The following is a 23058-nucleotide window of genomic DNA, read 5'->3' on the forward strand; positions in this document are numbered from 1 at the left end:
ATTGTACTGCAATAGGGGAAAGATAACTAAAACCTCACCCACCCATACAGGAAATATTGGAAGAGAAGTTTGCATGTTGGGTTTTGTCTCCATCTGTGCGTAGATAAGGAAAGCAATAAGCAATGTCATACTGTTGTCTGTTGGCGATGGAAGAAGGGTTTCATAGGTGTGTGTGGTAAAGAGCTCTTTTCAAGTCGTCCAACAAACGCATGAAGTTTGAGTTGGCACTTGGATTGGAACCTGTGCTTTGGTCCAAATGACATGAAAATAGAACTCTGGATACGCACATCAGTGGATAGCTCAGTATTTTAATTACAATATATCTCAGTATTTGAATTATTAATTATTTATTTTATACAGTCATTTTTGCTCATCTTTATCAAGGATGTCAATAATTTCAGACCTCTGTATAACACAGACCCCAATACACCCAGTCCTGCCTGACATGGAAGTCAAAACAGAATAGTAATCCAAACAAAAAAGGTAAAGCTCCTTTTTCTGTGATAAAAAAAGTAGACATTTACAACACAACCCACCGGCACCGGACTAGCTGAAACCTGAGGTAAGACCAAATAAAATGTATTTCCCCCCTCTAAGGAGCCTATGATATACAGGTACGGTATGTGTGTGAGGTGTATTGTATTGTCTGGGCACATTCAGTTAACAACCCCATTAACGGAGTCACGAAGGAACCATGGGGCAAAGATAACATCAATCCTCGCTTTAGTGGACATTACAGAGTGGCAAAAGCATTGCAACACTCCTGATATAGGAGGGTTGAGTGTGGTGAGGCTAAGGCCCGTGCTGAGGTGGAAGCATAGTGTCACTGAATGTTTGCTGCCTGTTTGCTGCCTGTATGCTGCCTGTATGATGTTGTTCCCCTGGACTCTCCTGTGTCTCATTCAAGAAATGTGCTCCCTTCCATCTGCCCTCATTTACACTCCTTCACTGATCTGACAAGACTGGATATTATGTGAAACTAATATGGTGTAAAACTAAGTGCTAGCGGAGCTATTGCTTACACCAACCCAGTTGTCTCAGTGAGTTCCATGAAGGGAAGTGAACAAGGGCAGAGGGAAGGTAACATGGTCAGGGAATTAGACGCAGCTGGGTTTCCTGGCAGGTGTGTGTGTCTGTGTGACCACCGGGGTTGTTTATCTGCTATTCTCAGGCCTCTCTTCCCCCATAGTGCCCAGGCCGGCCAGGACCTGCCACTCTCCATGTGCCTCCAATCTATGTAGGAGACAGCAACGACTTTGTCTGCTCACTGCTCACCAACGATAACATTCACTATGCACAGACTCAACAAGAAAGGTCAGTGATGTTTCTCCAATCCGTGGGCATTGAGTCCTAATGGAATATATGGGTCTATATGGGGCCCATTTGTGTGTGATTCCCTTCAGCATATCGACTATTTACACCTGATAAGGAAGGAGATTTAAACTAGGTTAAAGCTAGAATCTTTCATTTAAACAATAACAAAGCAGACACCCTGCCTCTGTTTTGGTAAAATGTAACCATTCATAGACAGAACTATGGATGCAAGGACTGACCATCCATGATATCAAAATTATAGTTTTAACCATGTTGAGGCCATAAAGTGTTTGTTCAGATTTACATTGTTTACAAACATTGGAGTAAAACAAGGTTATATTTAGGGTTTTGATGGGGGTATGACAGTTAATAAGTTATATTCTTCAAGAATCAATGGGTATAATTAATTCATAAGTAAAACAAATGTATGTAGCATCTAAGGTTTCTAGCTTAATTAAAAACACAAAAGATGGTAGTGGGAAGCATAGATCTTAACAGCATCATGGAACTCTATTCCACATCAGGTAGCTGATGCAAGCAGTAGAATCAGTTAAAAAAAACGGATACATATACATCTTATGGAACAGTGGGGGACTGTTAAGAGACACACACAGGTACAGGCACGCGCATGATAAGATACGCACTCTACACACACATACACATGGATCTTGTATTGTAGATATGTGGTTGTAGAGTAGTGGCCTGAGGGAACACACTTAATGTGTTGTGAAAAGTGTTATGAAATGTAATGTCATGTAATATTTTAAATTGTATGCCTTAATGTTGCTGGACCCCAGGAAGAGTAGCTGCTGCCTTGGCAACAGGTAACAGGGATACTTAATAAATACAAATACAAAGGAGCAGTCCATCCATAACATCATAAATACTTACAGTGCCATCAGAAAGTATTCATACCCCTTGACTTATTCCACATTTTGTTGTATTACAGCCGGAATTAAAATGTGATCACACACAATGCCCCATAATGACAAAGTGAAAACCTGTTTTAGAAAGAACATTTATTGTCAATGAAATACAGAAATATCTCATTTACACAAGTACTCACACCCCTAAGTCAATACATGTATGAATCACCTTTTACAGCAATTACAGCTGTGTGTCTTTCTGGGTAAGTCTCTAAGAGCTTTGCAGACCTGGATTGTACAACATTTGCACAATATTATTTTAACAATTCTTCAAGCTCTGTAAAGTTGGTTGTTGATCATTTCTAGACAGCCATTTTAAATTGTTGCCATAAACTTTCAAGTAAATTTAAGTCAAATTTAACTAGGCCACTCTGGAACAGTCAATGTCATCTTGGTAAGCAATGCCAATGTAGATTTGGCCTTGTGTTTTAGGTTATTTTCCTGCTGAAAGGTGGATTCATCTCCCAGTGTCTGTTGGAAAGCAGAATGAACCAGGTTTATCTCCAGGATTTTGCCGGTGCTTAGCACTATTCCGTTTCTTTCTATCAACAATAAAAACTCCCTAGTCCTTGCCGATGACAAGCATACCTATAACATCATGCAGCCACCACCATGCTTGAAAATATGAAGAGTGGTACAATACTCAGTGATGTGTTGGATTTTCCCCAAACATAACACTTTGTATTCAGGACATAGAGTTAATTTATTTTCCAAATGTTTTGACGTTTTACTCCAGTACCTTATTGCAAACAGGATGCATGTTTTGGAATATTTTTTATTCTGTACAGGCTTCCTTCTTTTCCCTCTGTCATTTAGGTTAGTATTGCGGAGTAACTACAATGTTGTTGATCCAATCTCAGTTTTCTCCTATCACAGCCATTAAACTCTGTAACTGTTTTAAAGTCACCATTGGCTTCATGGTGAAATCCCTGAGCAGTTTCCTTCCTCTCCGGCAACCGAGTTAGGAAGGACGCCTGTATCTTTGTAGTGACTGGGTGTATTATACACCATCCAAAGCCTAATAATAACTTCACCATGCTCAAAGGGATATTCAATGGTTGCTTTTTTGTTTTTACCCATCTACCAATAGGTGCCCTTTTTGCGAGGCATTGGAAAACCTCCCTGGTCTTTGTAGTTTAATCTTTGTTTGAAATTAATTTCTCGACTGAGGGACCTTACAGATAATTGTATGTGCAGAGTACAGCGAAGAGGTAGTCATTCAAAAATCATGTTATTAAACACTAGTATTGCACACAGAGTGAGTCTATGCAACTTATTATGTGACTTGTTAAGCAAATGTTCACTTATTGACTCAAGACATTTCAGCTTTTCATTTGTAATGAATTTGTATACATAGCTCCACAGGCTGCTTTAACTAATCAGTATTGAGGATATGTCCTCCTTGTAGATCCCTCCCTCCTCCAGTACAAAGTGCCTGTGATGGTGTCCCAAATCTTTATTTTGATTTAACTTTTATTTAACTAGGCAAGTCAGTTAAGAACAAATTCTTATTTACAATGACGGTCTACCCCGGCCAAACCCGGCCGACGCTGGGCCAATTGTGCGTCGCCCTATGGGACTCCCAATCACAGCCGGATGTGATACCGCCTGAATTCAAACCAGGGACTGTAGTGACACCTCTTGCACTGAGATGCAGTGCCTTAGACCGCTGCGCCACTCGGGAGCACCCTATTGTCTATATAGTGCATTACTTTTGAGCAGAGCCCTATTGCTCCTGGTCAAATGTAGTGCACTAAATAGAGTGCCATTTGGGACGGTAACCCTGTGAGACAAGTGATGATTCGCTAGTCTCAGACATATGGGAGGGAGTGGACCAGTTTCCACCAAACAAACACCCTGGGGACCAATATTTCCCTGACACGGGACCTGGTGCGTATTTCCCCAATTCATTGAGGCAGTAAGGTCTTCAAGATGACAATGCTCTCCACTCTTAGTGGTAAGCCATTAACAAAAATAGGGAATTAATATAGGGAACTAAGCAAAAGGCTCATGTAAATATGGAGAGAGCACGCCAATCCAATCATTTATCAATTTTAAACCTATAAGAACACATTATCGCTTGCAGCACTCGATGTAAATCGGAGGCAACTGTGACATGCTTTTCCCAGTAATCTCTCCGCTGTTCAATTATGTATAGGCATGTTGACCCTATCAAAAAATAAATTATTGACAGGTTGACAATACCCTGCCTCATCCCAGAGGCCTCAGCACAGCTGTCTGTGGTTATCTCTAGTGAACACACTCCATACCATGGTTTAAAACACCAGTGCAGTCTGAACTGAATTCTCACTGCTGCTGATATTACCATAGATATTTAATCATGGACAAATTGTGCCAGATAAGTTGCTTTTCCTAAGAGGTAGGAAGGTTAATAGAAAGGAAAAGTTCCATGAGGAGCAGTTAGTGACAGTACATTCTCAGCTTACTACTTCAACTCACTGGCTGTCTTTAGTCTGTGACCAAATCTGAGCTTCTCCCCTCCACTGTCCTCACCCCTGCCCTGCCCTCTCCGCTCTCCACTCCCCCATTCCTCTCTCCTCTCTCCATTCCGCTCCTTCTTCCCTCCTCCCCCCCTCTCCTCTTCTCCTCTGAGCTTTCCTCCCTCCTCCCAGTCTGGTTAACTCAAGGGCATTGTAGCGCCTCTTATCTGTGGCTGTGATTCATCAGCCTGTTTGGTAAATAAGAGATGTTATCATCATGGTGCTCTTGGTGGCATTGAAGACCCATGTCCTAATCAATAACATCCAATTCATCATAGATCTGCTGCTTTGATTAGCTTGGCCTAATCCAATACACAATTTGGCTGTCCATTACCAAGGCAGGACAAAGCAGTGTTGAGCATGTTGTTATCAATGGTAGTTATGAGTTTAGTGCTGATATAAAGCTAGTAGGCTATGCAGCAGGCCGGGGCGTGAGGTGAGGACAGGACAATCTCAGGCAGGCTCTTTTAATTGCAAATCCACTCGGGTCTCCTTCTGATGCAGAACCCGTTGGTTTTACAGCCCAGGCAAGGCAACACCGCAGGCGGTTAAGTGCAGGAGATGGTAAAAAAGTTAATAATTGTTCCCCGGATATAGCTTAAAGGCAGAGCGAGGTAAAAAGGATGAACTTTTCTTTTTTAACCCCGGGCATTCTTGAATCAGAATCTGTGAAATTGCGTAGTGAGAGAGTGTAGATAATGTGTTAGGTTAAGTACCATGTGGGGAGGCGGTGGCTCCGTCTGGAGGGAGCTCAACAAGCAGACGGTTATCCACTTGAGAATGCAGATGAGCTGAACAAGTATGAACCGAATTAATGAATACAAAACTGCTTTCAAACCCTACATCAGACCTGACCTACTCAGGGTTCAATGACCATACTTCCTTTACAGTAGGAAAACAACACGTTGGCACTATGAAATTAAAAGGATAATATCAAGTTTCTAACCTTATGAAATAAGCAATACGAGCCATTATGGTACTGTTAACATGACAACGAATTACCCCATGGGTTTAGTGAGGAACTTTATTGTAGAGTTAACAGACATTAATTCGTCAATAGGTTGTCAGACCCTCTACATATACATATATTTGAACCTCTCATTACAACAACCTTTTTCCTCCAATCCCAGTGCAATGGGTGCCATTCGCATTATTTTGGTAATTTACACACAATTATTAAAATACAGTGCTTGGTTTGGAGCTCACGGTATCCAATTAAAAAAAAGAAATAATTGAATTTGATGACAATGATTCCTCATTTAGCAACATACAGTTGAAGTTGGAAGTTTACAAAAACTTAGGTTGGAGTCATTAAACTCGTTTTTCAACCACTCCACAAATGTATTGTTAACAAACTATAGTTTTGGCAAGTCGGTTAAGACATCTACTTTGTGCATGACACAAGTAATTTTTCCAACAATTGTTTACAGACAGATTATTTCACTTATAATTCACTGTATCACAATTCCAGTGGGTCAGAAGTTACCATGCACTAAGTTGACTGTGCCTTTAAACAGCTTGGGAAATTCCAGAAAATGATGTCATGGCTTTAGAAGCTTCTGATAAATGATGTCAATTAGCCTAAGTCAATTGGAGGTGTACCTGTGGATGTATTTCAAGGCCTACCTTCAAACTCAGTGCCTCTTTGCTTGACATCATAGGAAAATCAAAAGAAATCAGCCAAGACGTGAGAAAAAAATTGTAGACCTTCACAAGTCTGGTTCATCCTTGGGAGCAATTTCCAAACGCCTGAAGGTACCACGTTCATCTGTACAATATTAATAAGCAAGTATAAACACCATGGGACCACACAGCCATCATACTGCTCAGGAAGGAGAAGCGTTCTGTCTCCTATAGATGAACATACTTTGGTGCGAAAAGTGCAATAAATCCCAGAACAACAGCAAAGGACCTTGTGAAGATGCTGGAGGAAACAGGTACAAAAGTATCTACATCCACAGTAAAACGAGTCCTATATCAACATAACCTGAAAGGCCACTCAGCAAGGAAGAAGCCACTGCACCAAAACCACCATAAAAAAGACTACAGTTTGCAACTGCACATGGGGACAAAGATCGTACTTTTTGGAGAAATGTCCTCTGGTCTGATGAATCAAAAATAGAACTGTTTGGCCATAATGACCATTGTTATGTTTGGAGAAAAAGGGTGAGGCTTGCAAGCCGAAGAACACCATCCCAACCGTGAAGCACGGGCGTGGCAGCATCATGTTGTGGGGGTGCTTTGCTGCAGGAGGGACTGGTCCACTTCACAAAATAGATGACATCATGAGGACGAAAAATGATGTGGATATATTGAAGCAACATCTCAAGACATCAGTCAGGAAGTTAAAGCTTCGTCGCAAACGGGTCTTCCAAATGGAAAATGACCCCAAGCATTCTTTCAAAGTTGTGGCAAAATGGCTTAAGGACAACAAAGTCAAGGATTTGGAGTGGCCACCACAAAGCTCTGACCTCAATCCTGTAGAAAAGTTGAGGGCAGAACTGAAAAAGCGTGTGTGAGCAAGGAGACCTGCAAACCTGACTCAGTTACACCAGCTCTGTCATGAGGAATGGGCCAAGATTCACCCAACTTATTGTGGGAAGCTTGTGGAAGGCTACACGAAACGTTTGACCCAAGCTAAACAATTTAAAGGCAATGCTACCAAATACTAATTGAGTATGTTAACGTCTGACCCACTGGGAATGTGATGAAGAAATAAAAACTGAAATAAATCATTCTCTCTACTATTATTCTGACATTTTACATGCTTAAAATAAAGTGGTGATCATAACTGACCTAAGACAGGGAATTTCTACTAGGATTAAAATGTCAGGAATTGTGAAAAACTGAGTTGAAAGGTATTTGACTAAGGTTTATGTAAACTTCCGACTTCAACCATATTTTTTGCTCACAGCCCTCCTACCACTTAAAACAGAACATCAGGCATTTCACTTGTTGTTGTTGTTAGATAATGCTCCTTTCTGATCTCTGAAATAAATGAATTAGCCCGCCTCTTGCTAACAACCATTGGACGTAGCATAAAACCAAAACAGTGAACTTTTCCCTAATACATTTCCCATGAACTTTCTGACTCACACAGAGCAAAAAGAATCAAAGTTCTGACTTTCATTTCCCCCATTATCAGTCACACAACAATTTCACAGAACAGCAATCACACAATAATGAACTCCCAGAAGCAATTAAACAGGCTTTCCTGCAGAGGGACCTTCATGAATACCAGAAAGACTCCTTCCGCTTTTGAGAAGCCACTAATCAGAGCACATTCCAGACGAGGTGTCACATCAGTTGTGTTCTCCCAGAAAGCCCTTCAGGAAACAGAACTAAAGTGAAGGCTTCTAATCAACACAACCTGCTCTATAGGTTGCATTCAAAATTGCACCCTATTCCCTACATAGTGCACTATGGGCCCTGGTCAAAAGTAGTGCACTATATAGGAAATAGGGTGCCATTTGTGACACAGCCTAGTCTGTTCTGCACGTCCCTCTCTGACACCAGCCTGATGGGGTTTAATTGGGCTGAACATACCATCTCCTTTATATCACACTACATGATAACTTCAACACAACTTCACAAATTACCTGTTGACATTATGAGGGCAAGTTGGAGTGTTTTTTTCAGGTTTCGATGACGGATAGAATTATGTAGTAAAAAATATATTAAATGTTTTCGGATATCAGCCTAATTGTTGCTTAACTTTAACTGTCTTTGGAAACTTAAAAAAAGACAACTGCCTATAGACTGAAAAGTATCTGTAGTAACAATATGTTAGCTAAATGTACCTTACTGTATCAAGTCGAAGATTATCTTAATCACAAAATGTCATAATTTAGTTTCCCCAAACAAATATGCAGTGCTGATTGCAAGCCCATGATCCCACACATGGTCACAGTGAATCCAGATTCCCTCTCACTATGCAGAAGTTAGACTGGGAGGCGATAGAAATGATGCATCTTACACAGAGTAAATATTACATTACATAGAACTACAGAAAATAGCATATCTATGGGATTATAGCCCTCAAATTCAACTCTGGACCTAGAAGCCAGTTCCACTGCTTTTTTTTCATTCTTCCCTTCTAATCAGGGACCGGTTCAGACATGGGAAACAATAGGTGCAATTAATTTTGAGGTAACAGACTACCAGCAGTACTCCAGTCCAGACCTCCAGGGTAGGATTTGAATACCCTTGGATTATAGGATCTCTATGGATTCTTACCAGTGTTCTGATCCATGTACTCCCGGGACACATGTTCATTCTGGTGCACCCATTCTCCATTACACTTGAAGAAGATCTGCAGGGCGGGCACAGCCCGACAGAGCAGCTTGATTGGGTTGCTCTTGATGATGTAGGCATCTTCTGGCTCCTTCATGAAGTGAGGCAAGGTACCTGGCACCGACGGTAGGGAGTCTGGCAAGATGTCACCTGTGGCTCCTGCAAAGAGAAAGACAGATTGATTGATTGAACTAACCAATACATTTATTTAACTAACCCTTTTTCAGATCAGCAGTTGTCACAAGGTGCTTTATGGATATGCAGCCTAAATCCTCAAAGAGCAACCAATGCAGTGTTCTTCTGGGTAACCATGACTGATATTCAAAACAAAACCCAGCGCTGATAGATATGTTTAGCTCAAAATGTTAGCGAAAAGCTTAAGGAAAGTAATTCAAACTACTCTTCTATGATGTGTCCTAGAATTAAATGATGCCTGGAAAAAAAATTCTCAAAGAGGCAAAAAAGTGTCACTGTTAACTTGGGGTCTATAGGAACAATTGATCTTTCACATACCGAGGCAATACTTTGGATTCACTATTCTCCCCATGTTCATATTGAAAATCTGTAATTCTCTGCGGAGTGACAATGTTTCTCATTCTTCACAAGTTAACATGGTCAGAAAAGAAGAATACAAGGAGAACAATTTAAGCAATTCTCTTCCACTCTAGTCGAAATCAGTCTTTTCAGAGCAATTTGTCGATGAATGTAATCAGAATAGACCACTAAGCAGAGGCATTGGGAGAGGACTGATTACCCGTACTGTGACTGTTGAGCCTGACTGCATCTTATCTCTGCAGCAAACCCTCCTCTTTGTGCGAAGAATGTCTTTGTGAAGATGCCAAAATGCCCAATATGTCCCTACTTTAGCACAATTCATATCAGGTTATTCCTTCAAGTCAGTTCAGAAAGCAGCTGGCACAGGTTTGACTGTCATTCTACCATAGAGCACCTCATAGATTTAATAGAGAGGGAGGGAATCATTGATCTAACAACAAGGCTACACAATATTAGATGGGATTTTAGTTTAAGACAGATCTTGAATGCATTCCCAAATGGCACTGTATTGTATCCCCTTCACAGTATTCCCATTATAGTGCAGTACTCTTGACCAGGGTCCTATGGACTATAAAGGGAATAGGGCGTCATTTTGGGCAAAGTTCTGGACTCTTCATGTGAAGCCTCTAGTTCAGGACAGCCCTCTACTCCTGGGCCCAGAACAGTAAGGAGGAACAGGACGTCATCGCTGAGCAAATCCCAGAATTAAACCTCAATCCCATCAAGGACAATATGTTTAAGCCATTCAGAGCTGTACTGTAAAAGCCCATGAAAGCTATTATGTCCCACCATCAAATCCAATTTTGTCCACTGAAATCTAATCACCCAGCCCCACTTTCTACCACCACCTCCCACAAATGTGGTCATGTCTAACAGACAAATCAATGAACGCTATGGTGCACTCACCAAAAAACAGATTATAGTGTAAACACACATCCAAACTTTGGAGTACAGGACTCAATACATAAGGCCAGATTGGGGTTCATACTTTCAGAAATTACCCTGGACTTTTGGAGATTTTGCAAGGTCATTTTGACAACAATCTCACGATTTGTCGCGCACAGTTTGCCAAGACAATTCTGTCGTTATTGACTGCAGTCATAAAGGCCTTGAGCACTAAATAGGTATTTTATAAATGGAAAAATACAAATGTATAGGTTGCCTTAGTTTTGACAAAGAAATTAATGCATTGAAGTATAAGAGTAAACTCTCAGCAAAACAAATACGTAACTATTCTGTTCTATTCCGTTCTGTCATGTTCAAAAAGCTTCTTTTTTTTTTTTTTTCTTCCACTGCTGTTTTTTTTTTTACTATTCATATTTTTCAGTCTTCTTTCACATTGTTATGTTGTTGAGTACATGAATGAATCCAAGCATGTATTTTCGCAATGCATAAATACATAATGCTTTTGACCATAGATTTCCTAAACAGACCTAGAAGAGGACCTTAAAAAACAAGTGACAATGTAGGTATGAAGGACGGACAGAGACATAAAGAATCAGGCAAGCAGAAAAGAGACACTAACTCGTAATCTTCCCAAATCATTGAGTGACAAATTGAAAATTGTTTCAAGCAGAAGAAGATTAAATTATTTTATTTCTGCTACGGGAGGTGGATTTGAGGGGGAAAGGGATATACAACCTGTATAATTAATTCCTTACTCCAAACCTGAAAGACAGGGTGGCCAATAATGACACATCCTGTAACGATCGTCGTAATCCTCCTCCTCGGACGAGGAGGAGAGGCGAGAAGGATCAGACCAATATGCAGAGTGGTTAGTGTCCATGATTGTTTAATGAAAACAGACTGAACACTTAACATACAAAAACAACAAACGTGACAAACCGCAAACAGTCCCGTGTGGTGATAACACAGACACGCGATACAACCACCCACAAAACACACGTGAAACCCCGGCTGCCTTAGTATGATTCTCAATCAGGGACAAACGATCTACAGCTGCCTCTGATTGAGAATCATACCAGGCCGAACACAAAACCCCAACATAGAAAAACACACAGACAACCCACCCCAACTCACGCCCTGACCAACTAAATAAATAAAAGGAAAAAGGAACAATAGGTCAGGAACGTGACATAACCCCCCCCTTAAGGTGCGAACTCCGGGCGCACCAGCATAAAGTCTAGGGGAGGGTCTGGGTGGGCGTCTGTCCACGGTGGCGGCTCTGGCGCTGGTCGTGGTCCCCACCCCACATTAGTCACTACCCGCTTTCGTAGCCTCCTCAAAATGACCACCCTCCATATAACCCCCATTAGATTAAGGGGCAGCACCGGAATGAGGGGCAACACCGGACTGAGGGGCAACACAGGAATGAGGGGCGGATCCTGGCTGGCTGGCTCTGGCGGATCCTGGCTGGCTGGCTCTGGCGGATCCTGGCTGGCTGGCTCTGGCGGATCCTGGCTGGCTGGCTCTGGCGGATCCTGGCTGGCTGGCTCAGGCGGATCCTGGCTGGCTGGCTCAGGCGGCTCCTGACTGGCTGGCTCAGGCGGCTCCTGACTGGCTGGCTCAGGCGGCTCCTGACTGGCTGGCTCAGGCAGCTCCTGGCTGGCTGGCTCAGGCAGCTCCTGGCTGGCTGGCTCTGGCAGCTCCTGGCTGGACGGCTCTGGCAGCTCCTGGCTGGACGGCTCTGGCAGCTCCTGGCTGGACGGCTCTGGCTGGTCCTGGCTGGACGGCTCTGGCTGGTCCTGGCTGGACGGCTCTGGCTGGTCCTGGCTGGACGGCTCTGGCTGGTCCTGGCTGGACGGCTCTGGCTGGTCCTGGCTGGACGGCTCTGGCTGGTCCTGGCTGGACGGCTCATAACAGACGGACAGCTCTGACGGTGCTGTGCAGGCAGACAGTTCATACAGCGCTGGGCAGGCAGACAGCTCAGACACTGGCTGCGCTGGAGAGAAGGAAGGCTCTGACAGCGCTGGACAGGTGGGAGCAGCTGGAGAGAGAACCCGGAGAGACAGCCTGGTGCGGGGGGCTGCCACCGGTGGACTGGTACGTGGAGGTGGCACCGGGTATACCGGACCGTGAAGGGGGACGCGCGCTCTTGAGCACCGAGCCTGCCCAACCTTACCAGGTTGAATGGTCCCCGTAGCCCTGCCAGTGCGGCGAGGTGGAATAGCCCGCACTGGGCTATGCTGGCGAACCGGGGACACCATTCGTAAGGCTGGTGCCATGTATGCCGGCCCGAGGAGACGCACTGGAGGCCAGATGCGTTGGGCCGGCTTCATGACATCCGGCTCGATGCCCAACTTAGCCCTACCAGTGCGGCGAGGTGGAATAGCCCGCACTGGGCTAAGCACGCGTACTGGGGACACCGTGCGCTTTACCGCATAACACGGTGTCTGACCAGTACGACGCCCTCTCACTCCACGGTAAGCACGGGGAGTTGGCTCAGGTATCCTACCCGGCTTTGCCACTCTCCTCGTGTGCCCCCCCCAAGAAATTTTTGGGTCTGACTCTCGGGCTCCCAACCGCGTCGCCGCGCTGCCTCCTCATACCAGCGCCTCTCTGCCTTCGCTGCCTCCAGCTCCGCCTTGGGACGGCGATATTCCCCTGGCTGAGCCCAGGGTCCTTTGCCGTCCAGGATCTCCTCCCAAGTCCAGGAGTCCTGGGTTTTTTCCCACTGCTGTCGCCTCCCTTCTCCACTCCGCTTGGTCCTAGATTGGTGGGTGGTTCTGTAACGATCGTCGTAATCCTCCTCCTCGGACGAGGAGGAGAGGCGAGAAGGATCAGACCAATATGCAGAGTGGTTAGTGTCCATGATTGTTTAATGAAAACAGACTGAACACTTAACATACAAAAACAACAAACGTGACAAACCGCAAACAGTCCCGTGTGGTGATAACACAGACACGCGATACAACCACCCACAAAACACACGTGAAACCCCGGCTGCCTTAGTATGATTCTCAATCAGGGACAAACGATCTACAGCTGCCTCTGATTGAGAATCATACCAGGCCGAACACAAAACCCCAACATAGAAAAACACACAGACAACCCACCCCAACTCACGCCCTGACCAACTAAATAAATAAAAGGAAAAAGGAACAATAGGTCAGGAACGTGACATAACCCCCCCCTTAAGGTGCGAACTCCGGGCGCACCAGCATAAAGTCTAGGGGAGGGTCTGGGTGGGCGTCTGTCCACGGTGGCGGCTCTGGCGCTGGTCGTGGTCCCCACCCCACATTAGTCACTACCCGCTTTCGTAGCCTCCTCAAAATGACCACCCTCCATATAACCCCCATTAGATTAAGGGGCAGCACCGGAATGAGGGGCAACACCGGACTGAGGGGCAACACAGGAATGAGGGGCGGATCCTGGCTGGCTGGCTCTGGCGGATCCTGGCTGGCTGGCTCTGGCGGATCCTGGCTGGCTGGCTCTGGCGGATCCTGGCTGGCTGGCTCAGGCGGATCCTGGCTGGCTGGCTCAGGCGGATCCTGGCTGGCTGGCTCAGGCGGCTCCTGACTGGCTGGCTCAGGCGGCTCCTGACTGGCTGGCTCAGGCGGCTCCTGACTGGCTGGCTCAGGCAGCTCCTGGCTGGCTGGCTCAGGCAGCTCCTGGCTGGCTGGCTCTGGCAGCTCCTGGCTGGACGGCTCTGGCAGCTCCTGGCTGGACGGCTCTGGCAGCTCCTGGCTGGACGGCTCTGGCTGGTCCTGGCTGGACGGCTCTGGCTGGTCCTGGCTGGACGGCTCTGGCTGGTCCTGGCTGGACGGCTCTGGCTGGTCCTGGCTGGACGGCTCTGGCTGGTCCTGGCTGGACGGCTCTGGCTGGTCCTGGCTGGACGGCTCATAACAGACGGACAGCTCTGACGGTGCTGTGCAGGCAGACAGTTCATACAGCGCTGGGCAGGCAGACAGCTCAGACACTGGCTGCGCTGGAGAGAAGGAAGGCTCTGACAGCGCTGGACAGGTGGGAGCAGCTGGAGAGAGAACCCGGAGAGACAGCCTGGTGCGGGGGGCTGCCACCGGTGGACTGGTACGTGGAGGTGGCACCGGGTATACCGGACCGTGAAGGGGGACGCGCGCTCTTGAGCACCGAGCCTGCCCAACCTTACCAGGTTGAATGGTCCCCGTAGCCCTGCCAGTGCGGCGAGGTGGAATAGCCCGCACTGGGCTATGCTGGCGAACCGGGGACACCATTCGTAAGGCTGGTGCCATGTATGCCGGCCCGAGGAGACGCACTGGAGGCCAGATGCGTTGGGCCGGCTTCATGACATCCGGCTCGATGCCCAACTTAGCCCTACCAGTGCGGCGAGGTGGAATAGCCCGCACTGGGCTAAGCACGCGTACTGGGGACACCGTGCGCTTTACCGCATAACACGGTGTCTGACCAGTACGACGCCCTCTCACTCCACGGTAAGCACGGGGAGTTGGCTCAGGTATCCTACCCGGCTTTGCCACTCTCCTCGTGTGCCCCCCCCAAGAAATTTTTGGGTCTGACTCTCGGGCTCCCAACCGCGTCGCCGCGCTGCCTCCTCATACCAGCGCCTCTCTGCCTTCGCTGCCTCCAGCTCCGCCTTGGGACGGCGATATTCCCCTGGCTGAGCCCAGGGTCCTTTGCCGTCCAGGATCTCCTCCCAAGTCCAGGAGTCCTGGGTTTTTTCCCACTGCTGTCGCCTCCCTTCTCCACTCCGCTTGGTCCTAGATTGGTGGGTGGTTCTGTAACGATCGTCGTAATCCTCCTCCTCGGACGAGGAGGAGAGGCGAGAAGGATCAGACCAATATGCAGAGTGGTTAGTGTCCATGATTGTTTAATGAAAACAGACTGAACACTTAACATACAAAAACAACAAACGTGACAAACCGCAAACAGTCCCGTGTGGTGATAACACAGACACGCGATACAACCACCCACAAAACACACGTGAAACCCCGGCTGCCTTAGTATGATTCTCAATCAGGGACAAACGATCTACAGCTGCCTCTGATTGAGAATCATACCAGGCCGAACACAAAACCCCAACATAGAAAAACACACAGACAACCCACCCCAACTCACGCCCTGACCAACTAAATAAATAAAAGGAAAAAGGAACAATAGGTCAGGAACGTGACACATCCTCTGTAAAATAGATTCCAGACAGATTGTTAATTTCTATGTTACAAGCCTTTGCTTTTCTCCTTTTCAGGCAGCCATTTTTTTCTAGCATCAAAAACGAGAACACAATGTGACGAAATCTTTAACTATTTTTACACAGAACATGAGTGGAAAATCCCCAAATTCACTCTTGTGATATCCCCCCACAGCCTTTTATCTCTTTATCCATGTATCACAACAAGTTGTGAAGTAAATACATGTTGTGTCTATGGATACTGCAAGCTGTGTCCTCATAGAGGGTAGTCTTCCTCAGTTAAACTCTTTCTAGTATGAATGAACTACTCGGTCTGTGGTTGTGTCAAACCAAGCCTACCTTCACTCCTCAGATTAGTTTGCAGGTCATTTTTCGGAATGGTGAGTTATGGCAAAACTATCATAATCCTTTTCATCCACCATTGACAAGTGTATAAAGAATCCCCCTTTTACAGAGATGTGGACTCAAATGTTGCCACTCAACTTCGACGACTCGAAAAGACCCGGGAGACTTGTTTAGATTTCCCCATCCCTAAAAGGCATCACACTCCTCTCATTCTCTAACCTCCTCTCCCATCACCTTCTGATATTAGACAACCAAGCTCCACAGACCTCTCTACGCGCACCCAGTGGGTGGGAGTGGGCAAACACTCGACTCTAATTGGACATTTCTCGATGTCACTCAAACTATCTGTCAACGCTAGCAGAGAAAAAGAGGCGAAGCGAGAGGGTCCACTCCTGTCAAAATCTGTCCGCATGTGAATACAGTGACATGCAGAGCGATAAGCAGAATGATAAGCAGACCGCCTGCCTTCCCGCCTTCGGGACAACAACTTCCAATGTCAAGGGAGGAGACTATCTCATCATTATATATAGTATCTCTGACGCTAATTTGTCAATTGAAAGAGACATTGACTGAGTCTGTAATCATCATGGCATCATCTGGATCGGTTCCCAAAAATCGTTGCATTCGGTTTCAAAGACTATGTGGTGGTGGGGGAAAAAATGGCGGCAGCTTGTAAAACATGTGGGTCCAAAATCATTGATGAAATTGCAAAAACCTCAAACTTTGTCAGACATATGAAGTCCCATAAAGAGAGGTAAGAATTGAATTATTGCTGTGTGAGCTAGCTAGCTAACATGAGGTAATGTTATGGAACTTACTCAAATCAAATCAACGTTTATTTGTCACGTGCGCCGAATACAACAGGTGTAGACCTTACAGTGAAATGCTTACTTACAGGCTACAACCAATAGTGCGAAAAAAAGGTGTGTGTGTGTGTAAGTAAAGAAATAAAACAACAGTAAAAAGACACTTGAAAATAAGCAATTTTTAGCAAGGCTAAATACAGACACCGGTTAGTCAGGCTTATTGAGGTAGTATGTACATGTAGGTATGGTTAAAGTGACTATGCATATATGATGAACAGAGTAGCAGTAGCGTAAAAAGAAGGGTTGGCGGGTGGTGGGACACAATGAAGATTGTTTAGCAAGGCTAAATACAGACACCGGTTAGTCAGGCTTATTGAGGTAGTATGTACATGTAGGTATGGTTAAAGTGACTATGCATATATGATGAACAGAGTAGCAGTAGCGTAAAAAGAAGGGTTGGCGGGTGGTGGGACACAATGCAGATAGCCCGGTTAGCCAATGTGCGGGAGCACTGGTTGGTCGGGCCAATTGAGGTAGTATGTACATGAACGTATAGTTAAAGTGACTATGCATATAAGATAAACAGAGAGTAGCAGCAGCGTAAAAGAGGGGTTGGGGGGGGGGGGGAACACAATGCATATAGTCCGGGTAACCACTTGGTTACCTGTTCAGGAGTCTTATGGCTTGGGGGTAAAAACTGTTGAGAAGCCTTTTTGTCCTAGACTTGGCACTCCGGTACCGCTTGCCATGCGGTAGCAGAGAGAACAGTCTATGACTGGGGTGGCTGGGGTCTTTGACAATTTTTAGGGCCTTCCTTAGGCGCCGCCTAGTGTAGAGGTCCTGGATGGCAGGCAGCTTTGCCCCAGTGATGTACTGAGCCGTACGCATTACCCTCTGAAGTGACTTGCGGTCGGAGGCCGAGCAATTGCCGTACCATGCAGTGATGCAACCGGTCAGGATGCTGCAGCTGTAAAACCTTTTGAGGATCTCAGGACCCATGCAAAATATTTTTAGTTTCCTGAGGGGGAATAGGCTTTGTCGTGCCCTCTTCACGACTGTCTTGGTGTGTTTGGACCATTCTAGTTTGTTGTTGATGTGGACACCAAGGAACTTGAAGCTCTCAACCTGCTCCACTACAGCCCCGTCGATGAGAATGGGGGCGTGCTCGGTGCTCCTTTTCCTGTAGTCCATAATCATCTCCTTAGTCTTGGTTACGTTGAGGGATAGGTTGTTATTCTCGCACCACCCGGCCAGGTCTCTGACCTCCTCCCTATAGGCTGTCTCGTCGTTGTCGGTGATCAGGCCTACCACTGTTGTGTCATCTGCAAACTTAATGATGGTGTTGGAGTCGTGCCTGGCCATGCAGTCGTGGGTGAACAGGGAGTACAGGAGGGGACTGAGCACGCACCCTGGGAAGCTCCAGTGTTGAGGATCAGAGTGGCAGATGTGTTGCTACCTACCCTCACCACCTGGGGGCGGCCCGTCAGGATGTCCAGGATCCAGTTGCAAAGGGAGGTGTTTCGTCCCAGGATTCTTAGCTTAGTGATGAGCTTTGAGGGTACTGTGGTGTTGAACGCTGAGCTGTAGTCAATGAATAGCATTCTCACATAGGTGTTCCATTTGTCCAGGTGGGAAAGGGCAGTGTGGAGTGCAATAGAGATTGCATCATCTGTGGATCTGTTTGGGCGGTATGCAAATTGGAGTGGGTCTAGGGTTTCTGGGATAATGGTATTGATGTGAGCCATGACCAGCCTTTCAAAGCACTTCACGGCTACGGATGTGAGTGCTACGGGTCTGTAGTCATTTAGGCAGGTTGCCTTAGTGTTCTTGGGCACAGGGACTATGGTGGCCTGCTTGAAACATGTTGGTATTACAGACTCAATCAGGGACATGTTGAAAATGTCAGTGAAGACACCTGCCAGTTGGTCAGCACATGCCCGGAGCACACGTCCTGGTAATCCGTCTGGCCCCGCAGCCTTGTGTATGTTGACCTGTTTAAAGGTCTTACTCACGTCGGCTACGGAGAGCGTGATCACACAGTCGTCCGGAACAGCTGATGCTCTCATGCATGCCTGAGTGTTTCTTGCCTCGAAGCGAGCATAGAAATGATTTAGCTCGTCTGGTAGGCTCGTGTCACTGGGCAGCTCGCGGCTGTGCTTACCTTTGTAGTCTGTAATAGTTTGCAAGCCCTATCACATCCGACGAGCGTCTGAGCCGGTGTAGTATTATTCAATCTTAGCCCTGCATTGACGCTTTGCCTGTTTGATGGTTCGTCGCAGGGCATAGCGGGATTTCTTGTAAGCTTCCGGGTTAGTCCCGCACCTTGAAAGCGGCAGCTCTACCCTTTAGCTCAGTGTGAATGTTGCCTGTAATCCATGGCTTCTGGTTGGGGTATGTACGTACAGTCACTGTGGGGACGACGTCCTCAATGCACTTATTGATAGAGCCAGTGACTGATGTGGTGTATTCCTCAATGTCATCAGAAGAATACCGGGACATGTTCCAGTCTGTGATAGCAAAACAGTCCTGTAGTTTAGCATCTGCTTCATCTGACCACTTTTTTATAGACCGAGTCACTGGTGCTTCCTGCTTTAATTTTTGCTTGTAACGTTAGCTAGATAGCTTGCAATGGCTCCCCTTACCATGTGTCCAAAGTGGACAGCACATTTAGATTGTTGTTTTGTTTAACATCCCTATGTAGGCCTACTACTACAACATAAAAAAGATTGTAAATTCAGACAATTACCTACTGATTTATATCAGTTTCCTAAACGTTGTGCTCATTCATGAATTCAACAAAAAATGGTGAGATGAAAATTTGATAATCTCCATCATATAAAGCAATTTACTAAATTGTATAAGTATTTTATAGCTTTGATGAATACCAGAAGAGGAAGACGATCACCTGTGACCCTCAGCAGCCACACATCTCCCAATTCATAGAGATATGCTCTGTGCAACTGTACAACACAAACCATCCACAGTAAAAAGCTATCACCAATTCCATAATGTCACATCTTATTGTGGATTGCAACATACCCCTGTTCATCGTTGAACACGAGCTTTCGTCACTTTTTGGAAAAAATATCTTGGGTATTGTGTAGACTGATACCCCATTTAATTGATCCCCAGTCCTTAGGTAAAGCTGTACAGTGCAATATGAATGTCAATACACACAATAGGCTGACTGGGGAGGTGATTTCACACAGTCACAGTCCCGCGATAAGAGCTGCAATGCTAATATTTGCATAAACTCTTCACAGTTGTGTTTTGTGGGTGTCACCGAGTAGACTGATAGCCCATTTCGTTGCTTCACATTCCCACCTTGTTTAACATGATCTAGTATAAATATGGCATGATTCCAAAAATTCTAACCTTCTGCATCCCTTTCAGAGGTACTTTTTTTCTGAAGGCAATCCGCAAATTCCACTATTGTGACTAATCCTTATTGTGGCTAGCTTCACAACACATAACCCGGTCCGGTTTAGCCTCACAAGCCAGATAAAGCTAGCTGGCTGCTTATAACGTTAGCTTTGGGAAACAGGGCTAGCTATTTATAACTGGCTAGCTATTTATAACTGGCTAGCTATATAACTGGCTAGCTATTTATTTTCATGAACTGAAGTTCAATTTCCATAGGCGAACAACAAGTGGCTACCTAGCTAATACTTACTCACAAGGATTCCTAAATCATTGCTAAGAATAATGAAAATGACTGCAGTTTCTACTGGTCATTGTTTTCAGGCTGGTTGTATTGGTGCTAGCTAGGTAGTTAAATAAAGCTTAAATAAATAAAAAGGTACTAAGCTAAAGCTAGCTAGCTACCCCAGAAGTTGCGGTCAAACAAATAATGCTTTATTACCACTGCGGTATTGTAAACACATCGTTCGTTGCCGGTGTTTTCTTGTTTGCAGACTTTTTTTGTACAGCTTTGACAGTGCTGTTGATAGTAGTGGTGGCGCTTGGCTTGCACGTGCAAATTCAGAACACACAACATTCTATAATAGAACTGTGTTATTTGACGTGTCAAATTAAAAGCTTATTTAATGCATCAAATAGTGTTATTGTCAAAGAGTGTTTTTTGACATGTATCTTTTTTGACACGCAAAAAACAAAATGGAGTTCCATAGTATGTTGTGAAGGTAATAGCAGTTACGCTATTACTGTGTAACTCAGGTAGGCCAACATCTAAAAAATAGCGCACTTGGTAGTATGTACCGGGGCTCAACCAGTCGCGAAAGCCAACATCACCTACGACAACAGTTAATGGTTGATTGTCAAGGGCAATGAATTCCATTATCTTGGCATTAATGGCTTTCGCCTTTGAGCTGTCTCGCTGAAATGTTCTTACTCTTTCAAATGACTGCTCAACTTGTTGACTGCTCAATCCATACAGCAGACATTGTGGGGTTGGTTAGGAATGCATGTGTAGCGGCAAATTTTACGTGGCGTCATTACTTCATGTACCTACGTTATATAGGTATGCACGTCAACTTTGACATCGGTTTTGCACATCGGCGTTAAATTAGACATCGGGCCAATACCGATGTTGGCATTTTTAGCTAATATTGGCCGATTCCGATATGTTCTCAGATTATATCGTGCATCCCTAATTACAGCTAGTGGTGGGGATGGGTTCAAGGGGACTAAAATTGTCCGTCCAGCTCCTTCCAAAGCGTCCAAGATTAGCTAATTGCTCCACACTAGCACCACTTTTAAAGAGGTATTTGAAGGTGAGTTTGGAGTGAAGGGAATCCCTGCTGCAGTGAACACATGCTGGAACTTCACACTGAGGCAGGTGAGAGAAGTGCTTCATTGCGGCTATCTGAAGTTGTGTCGGATGCTGGAAGAGGTAAGGCATAAGGAATTCAAATTTTAATTGAGAGAGTGGAAACTACTGAAAGAGTTGGGCGACATTCTTCAGCCTTTTGCAGGTATTACCCAAGGAGAGAAAGTTGTCACAATCAGTGCAGTGGTTCCTTGCATTCTTTCCCTGCACAATCATCTGGAGACACAGAAACCTCAAGTAAGCTACCACACTGGCCTGGTCTGAAGTCTCCAAGCATCACTGAAGAGGAGATTGATTGGAATCTTCATCAATGTCAAGATGGCCACCCCATCTGGAGATTGCACCCTTCTCAGGCCGTATCTATCTTAAAGCAGGTGTGCTAGATCCATCCTTTTCCCTGATGTGGCTGCAACATCATGTTCTGGTGGATGATGCTATTAAGGACAAGGTGATAAATGGTGAAAGGTGTGTATCTTTTTATTATAAAAAGTTTACCAATAGAGTTAGTTAGCCTAATTAATTTAAGTTATACAGCATTTTAATTTAAATAGTAAACTACTAATAGCAAGATTAACCTTTTGTTTCTGTCTATATTTGTTCTGTCTATATATATGTAATTCTGCGAGAGACTGGGCAACATGTGGATCCAAACACCACTGCGGACTGTTCTCTTGGAGAGGAGTCAGGGCTGTTTGCAGCATATCAAAAAAGACAACAAAAGAGAAGTATGTGGCACTCCAGCATCTCAGCCACTACCTTGACATTTGCAAAGGACAGAACAACCTTTGGTTCAGGGCTATGAACAGAAACACTCTTCCTTCACTGTTCTGAGTGGAAATGAGGGTCTTGGCAGTGCCTGTATCAAGTGCTCCTGTGGAGCGTGTGTTCAGCCATGGGGGAATCATACTGTGGCCCCATCGCTCACAAATGGGTGATACTGTTGGCCAATTTTATATTTTGTAAATGCAATGCATTGTAAAGCTAAGAGCCCAAAATTATTGTCATTGGTGCCATTTGTATGTTGTGTCTTTGGCTATGCCGGATTAAGTGATATGACATGCTACTCTATAAAATAATTTCTCTGTAATTAATATTACCTGATTAAGCTAATCAGGTAAATGTAATTAACTAGCAAGTCGGGGAACCACGAAATAATGTTTATAGAGCTGTTATCTTCCGAATAAACTCTTAAAGACCTAGTAATCTTTTACATCAGTAGCAGTCAATATTTAATCGTCACCTTATTTAGTCTCATCTGAAAGTTGTAAATTATTGGTTATCTTCACGAACCCTGGCTAACAAGTTGAATCAGCAATACAAAATGTAGTTTAATTATTTATTTACTAAATACCTAAATAATCACACAGAATTACATCTACACACAATGGATCAAACATTGATTACAAATGATGTCGTAAAGGAAAAGGTCCCTAGCGGACGGAAC

At 45.1% G+C, this 23058-nt stretch overlaps 1 protein-coding gene across 1 annotated transcript in view; it reads right to left on the bottom strand.

Annotated features, from left to right (window-relative positions):
• The window catches only part of LOC120063363 (netrin receptor UNC5D-like), a 280363-nt gene that overhangs the window by 92440 nt on the left and 164865 nt on the right, over positions 1-23058 (bottom strand). The window contains exon 2 of the mRNA XM_039013708.1: positions 8978-9193. Coding sequence (XP_038869636.1) covers positions 8978-9193 — 216 coding nt within the window. The remainder of the gene's footprint in view (positions 1-8977; positions 9194-23058) is intronic.

This window comes from Salvelinus namaycush, chromosome 18 (genome assembly GCF_016432855.1).
Source record: "Salvelinus namaycush isolate Seneca chromosome 18, SaNama_1.0, whole genome shotgun sequence".
NCBI classification, from domain to species: domain Eukaryota; kingdom Metazoa; phylum Chordata; class Actinopteri; order Salmoniformes; family Salmonidae; genus Salvelinus; species Salvelinus namaycush.